Genomic DNA, 6,034 nt, shown 5'->3' with positions numbered 1-6,034 from the left:
GCCTGTAATCCCTAGCACTTTGGGAGGCCGAGGCGGGCAGATTACTTGAGGTCAAGCGCTGTAGAACAGCCTGGCCAAAACGGTGAAACCCCATCTCTACCAAAAATACAAAAATTAGCCAGGCATGGTGGCACATGCCTGTAACCCTAGCTACTCAGGGGGCTGAGGCAGGAGAATCACTTGAAGCTGGGAGGTGGACGGTGCAGTGAGCCGATATCATGCCACTGTACCCTAGCCTGGGTGGCAGAGCAAGACTCCATAACAAAACAAAACAAACAAGTTATACAATAAATAAATAAACAAGAGCCACTGAGTGCGGGGGGCACAATTTGTATATTTATTGGGTTTCTGTGTGGATCATACAAGGCAGTCACAGCTTAGTGCAAATCAATGACCCGTCTCAAGGAGCCAACCTTGGCATCAGCACCACCCCAGTCGTGGTACCTCCTGTAGTCCCCTGGCCTCAGCAGATACTGCCGCCCCTGGTAGTTGGGCATTTCATAGAGGACCCAGCAGCCCTCCAGCACGTGGAGGGAATAGATCTCAGGGAGACGGAAGAGTTCAGGGACACAGGCGCAGTCGTCAGTGAGCTCAGACATAAGGCCTCGGTAGTCATCTCTCTCATACAGCCTTAACTTGTGAGAGCTGGTCTGTCATGGCAATAAACACAAGAAGAAAAATAAATAGCGTGCATCCTTGGGTGTCAAGAAAAGTGATGTAATCAGTCTGCATCTTCGTGAAGCATGGTTTTTTTTTTTTTTGAGACGGAGTTTCGCTTTTCTTACCCAGGCTGGAGTGCAATGGCACGATCTCGGCTCACTGCAACCTCCGCCTCCTGGGTTCAGGCAATTCTCCTGCCTCAGCCTCCTGAGTAGCTGGAATTACAGGCATGTGCCACCATGCCCAGCTAATTTTTTGTATTTTTAGTAGAGACGGGGTTTCACCATGTTGACCAGGATGGTTTCAATCTCTTGACCTCGTGATCCACCCGCCTTGGCCTCCCAAAGTGCTGGGATTACAGGCTTGAGCCACCGCGCCCAGCCAAAGCATGGTTTTTATTTTATTTTTGAGATAAAGTTCTTGCTACATTGCCCAGGCTGGAGTATAGTGGCAGGACTGCTGTTCCCTACAATCTCCACCTCCTGGGCTTAAGTGATCCTCCATACCTCAGCCTCCCAAGTAGTTGGGATCACAGGTATGCACCACTGCACCTGACCAATTTATTTTTAAAAATTTTTTGTAGAGATGGAGTCTCACTATGTTGCCCAGGCTGGCCTTGAATCCCTGGACTCAAGTGATCTTCTCACCTTGGCCTTCCAAAGTGTTGTGATTACAGGTGTGAGCCACCGTACTTGGTTGAAACATGGTTTTTAAACCAGTTGATAAAGTGTTTCTCCCCGATCCCACTTTTTATGTTGTTATTCAAAAAAATTAGGAAAACTATTAAAATATATCTGACCTAATCAATAAACTGGAGACATTGTGGAAGAAGCAAACATTAAAATACAGGGAATTAAAGTGTGTTGTTTGTAAGCAACCATCATCACAATTGAGGTCAATAAGACTATAGAGAGGATTTCAACTCTTGCTTCCATTTTGACTCCATACAATTGAGTCTTATCAAGCTTGTTTTTAAGTCGCTTTTTGCAGTTACAATTTACAGTGATTTATATTTACACTGAGACCACAGGTCTTTTTTTTTTTTTTTTTTTTTCAATAAGATGGGGTTTCACCCTGATGGCCAGGCTGGTCTTGAACTCCTGACCTCAGGTGATCCACCCACCTTGGCCTCCCAAAGTGCTAGGATTACAGGCGTGAGCCACTGCGCCTGGCCTTCTTTTTTTCTTTTTCTTTTTTTTGAGACTGAGTTTTGCTCTTGTTGCCCAGGCTGGAGTACAATGGCAAGATCTTGGCTCACTAGAACCTCTGCTTCACAGGTTCAAGTGAGTGTCTTGTCTCAGCCTCCTGAGTAGCTATGATTACAGCTAATTTTGTAATTTCAGTAGAAACAGGGTTTCTCCATGTTGGTCAGGCTGGTCTCGAACTTCTGATCTCAGGTGATCTGCCTGCCTCAGCTTCCCAAAGTGCTAGGATTACAGGCGTGAGTCACCCTGTCCGGCCCCACATGTCTTTTCAAGTGATATTTTAACAAGTCATTTGTGCCATTTGAGTTTCTTGCCCCAAAGAAATACCTATTTTATTTATATCTTTGTGCATCTGCAAATTTTTCTAGCCTAAATTTTTTTTTTCTTTTCTCTTTTTATGAGATGAGGTCTCGCTCTGTCACCCAGGCTGGACTTCAGTGGCACAGTCTCAGCTTACTGCAGCCTCCACTTCCCGGGTTCAAGCAATTCTCCTGTCTCAGCCTCCCACTTAGCTGGGACTACAGGCACACAGTACCATGCCTGGCTAATTTTGTTGTATTTTTGGTAGAGACAGGGTTTCACCATGTTGGCCAGGCTGGTCTTGAACTCCTGACCTCGAATGATCTACCCAGCTCAGCCTCTCAAAGTGCTGGGATTATGGGTGTGAGCCACCGAGCCTGGCTGTGGTTTCAGTTCTTGAATCTCCTTGTCACACCACATAATTTGGTGCCATCAGTATAAACACATGCTGCACGTGATTAAAAAACATTAAGCAACACTTTGGTGAGGACCATGTTCTATGAAATCCTAATTAATTGTCTGTCTCTGATATTTGTAAGAAAGTAGTTGTTAATGACTTCTGGAAATTATAAATCCACACAAATTGAAACATATTTTCCTAGTTTCTAGTATGTCCTAGAATGTAGTGAAAAAAATTCCCGATGCAGTCAGAACACATTATACCTATATTATTCTTCCACAGTCTGTTAAGTTTTTTTTATCATTAAAAAGTAATTATCTAGCTGTTTGCCATGGCTCACGCCTGTAATCTCAACACTTTGGGAGGCTGAGGTGGGTGGATCATGAGGTCAGGAGTTCGAGACCAGCCTGGCCAATATGGTGAAACCCCATGTCTACTAAAACTACAAAAATAATCCAGGCGTGGTGGTACATGCCTGTAGTCCTAGCTGCTCTGGAGGCTGAGGCAGGAGAATCAATTGAACCTGGGAGGTGGAGGTTGCAGTGAGCAGAAATCGAGCCACTGAACTCCAGCCTGGTGACAGAGCAAGACTCCATTTCATAAATAATAATAACAATAATTATCTAGATAAACTAGACAGACTTTTTTTTTTTTACTACTGAGTAAGGTGACTTTTATATAGAAATTAAGGATGACTTAGATGCTACAAAGTTTAATTTAAACGCTGTTGTGATTTCTCATGCCCTGAAACAATTATTGATGTCCTTAAGTAAGAAAAATAGAGATTATTGTTACTTTTCTTTTTTTTAATGTTTGAGGGTCAGGTCTTCCTCTTCTTACTGTGAATACTCATCCTGATTTGGAACTAACTGCCTTTTATAAGCAGGAATTGATGGCCATAGATCATTGATTCTTTCACGTCAGTCAGGTTGAAGCAAGACTCACATCAGGAATTATACGGCAGGATCGGACCGAGTCACTGAGGCCCATCCAGTGCTGATAGTCGGGGTACTCGCCTCGGCGCAGGAAGTACTGGTGGCCCTGGTAATTGGGGCGCTCATAGATCATCCAGCAGCCACTGTCCACTCGGATAGAGTTGCAGCGGCTGAAGTAGACCCGCAGGTTGGGGCAGTCCCCGATGCAGTTGTAGCAGCGGCCCTGAAAGTCTCGGTCCTCGTAGAAGGTGATCTGAGGTAGAAACAAGTTGACAGTAGATAGTCAGCTGGAAGAAACATCCCCACACACCACACCCCCAATAGACATGGCACAGCACCTCCACAGGCTCACCTTCCCCATGGTTGTTGACAGCGGGTGATGAGCATCTAGAATGATGGGATCAAAGGGACAGCTGTTATATATAGCAGGAAAGCTTCTGTGTTGGCAAAAACAACACAAAAGGGACCGGCGGGTAGTGCATAGGGGATTTCTGTGTTCTCTCTTTTTTTTTTTTCCATTTGAGATCATGGGGCAGGGGGCTCTCTCATGCTCTCTCTCTGGCATTTTCCAGTCGTCCTCACTGGTTCCAGTGAAAGGTATTAAAGTCAGCAGAGCCATTATGACCTTGGAGACAAAGGGTACACTTCTCATTCCATGCAGCTCACTAGAAATCCATTACATGCCCAGCATTCTGCAGTGTTCGCCTGTGGAAACTGCTGAGATGGAGGTTGGTGGTTCCATCCAAGGCCACTTAGGAGAAGTATGTGTGTTCCAGAAGGACTTGAAGTGTGAAGAGGCAACAAAAAAATCCCAAACAGAAAATCCTCTAATTGAAGGACAGTTATATTTCTTAAATGACTTCATCAGTATGACATGGTTTTGATAAAAATATTTTGTATATGTTTATGTAGGGAAAACATAAGATTAATAGAGTGTGCTATACCAACATATCCATCATGGTAATCAATAAATGCCAAGATTATAGATCTTAGCTTTGCGTGTTTTTTGTTGCTATTTTCTTTTTCTTTTTTTTTTTTTTTTTCTCAAAGACGGGATTTCACCATGTTGGTCAGGCTGGTCTTGAACTCCCGACCTCAGGTGATCTGCCCGCCTTGACCTCCAAAGTGCTTGGATTACAGGCATGAGCCACCACGCCCGGCCGCTGTTGCTATTTTCTTAATTTCTATTATATCTGCCGTCTTCAGACAGAAAAAAAAATTCTATTATAAATAAAACAATTTCGTGATATGAAAATATAATAAAATCAATGTTTAAATGTATGGTGGTGAAAATCAGTAAATACTGGAAATAGGCATATTTCGCCTAGAGATTAAACACTACTTAAGCTAAAAATAAAAAGATACCCTGAGAGTCTGTGAAAGGGTGAAAGAGCAGAAACATCCACAGGATCCTTCCACTTCCCTCCCACCTCCCTCTGCTGCCCTGCTTCTAGCATTGCTTTTTTTTTTTTTTTTTTTTTTTTTTGTTGTTGTTGTTTTTTTTTTTGAGACAGAGTTTTTGCTCTTGTTACCCAGGCTGGAGTGCAATGGCGCGATCTCGGCTCATCGCAACCTCCGCCTCCTGGGTTCAGGCAATTCTCCTGCCTCAGCCTCCTGAGTAGCTGGGATTACAGGCACGTGCCACCATGCCCAGCTAATTTTTTGTATTTTTAGTAGAGACGGGGTTTCACCATGTTGACCAGGATGGTCTCGATCTCTTGACCTCGTGATCCATCCGCCTCAGCCTCCCAAAGTGCTGGGATTACAGGCTTGAGCCACCGCGCCCGGCTGCTTTTGTTTTTTAAAATTAGCATGATGATTTGCCTGTGTTTTTCCTTTCAATAGTGTCACTGTTTCATTGAATTCAAGTGACTACCTAAGAGAATTCTCTATTGCTGCCAACCTATTGATTTTGAAGCATTCCTCAGATGTGCAAGGGTGGAGGGTGACTCTAACCCCAGACTGTCTTTTGTTATTCCACATGTATGTAGCACGATGAAATCAAGCACCTTTGTGCTTTAGACCCACAGAGGGATTCTAAAAGAGTATTTGACCACAGCTAGCAAACACATTCACGATGTCACTTATGAAGATCCTCGGGCAGCATATAAGGCAAATGTGCAGGTGGTAAAAGGAGAGACAGCAATAGCTACCAAGGAAAAAATGTTTCCTCATTACTAGCAGAGCTAGACAAAAGAAAACTGGGCGAAGTCCTATGAATTAGACACCTGGCAGTGCATGCAGGGATCATGTCAAGATTTCCTCTGACTCCCCACTAATTATCTGCAGGCCTACAGGTAAATCTTATTTACAGCCATAATCAAACCTAGTGTGGAAAAGGTTGCATTGGTCTCCCAGCCACAACCCTCTGTGAGAATACACCACCATTTTCATAAAGTCTACAAACCACGGTCGGGCGCAGTGGCTCACGCCTGCAATCCTAGCACTTTGGGAGGCCAAGGCAGGCAGATCACGAGGTCAAGAGATCGAGACCATTCTGGCCAGCATGGTGAAACCCTGTCTCTATTAAAAAT

At 44.1% G+C, this 6,034-nt stretch overlaps 1 protein-coding gene across 1 annotated transcript; it reads right to left on the bottom strand.

The window, feature by feature from the left end:
- Window positions 1-255: 255 nt before the first annotated feature.
- Window positions 256-3,777, bottom strand: LOC101029658 (gamma-crystallin A; the record flags this gene model as incomplete). The annotated part of the gene is made up of 3 exons (XM_074400169.1): window positions 256-650; window positions 2,611-2,613; window positions 3,511-3,777. Coding segments are annotated over 3 exons (543 nt in total), but the record flags the coding sequence as incomplete, so codon positions are not given.
- Window positions 3,778-6,034: the final 2,257 nt, after the last annotated feature.

This window comes from Saimiri boliviensis, chromosome 5 (assembly GCF_048565385.1).
Source record: "Saimiri boliviensis isolate mSaiBol1 chromosome 5, mSaiBol1.pri, whole genome shotgun sequence".
Lineage (NCBI taxonomy): Eukaryota > Metazoa > Chordata > Mammalia > Primates > Cebidae > Saimiri > Saimiri boliviensis.
The sequence above is the reverse complement of the archived record's forward strand: the minus strand, read 5'-3'. Positions and strand labels throughout refer to the sequence as shown.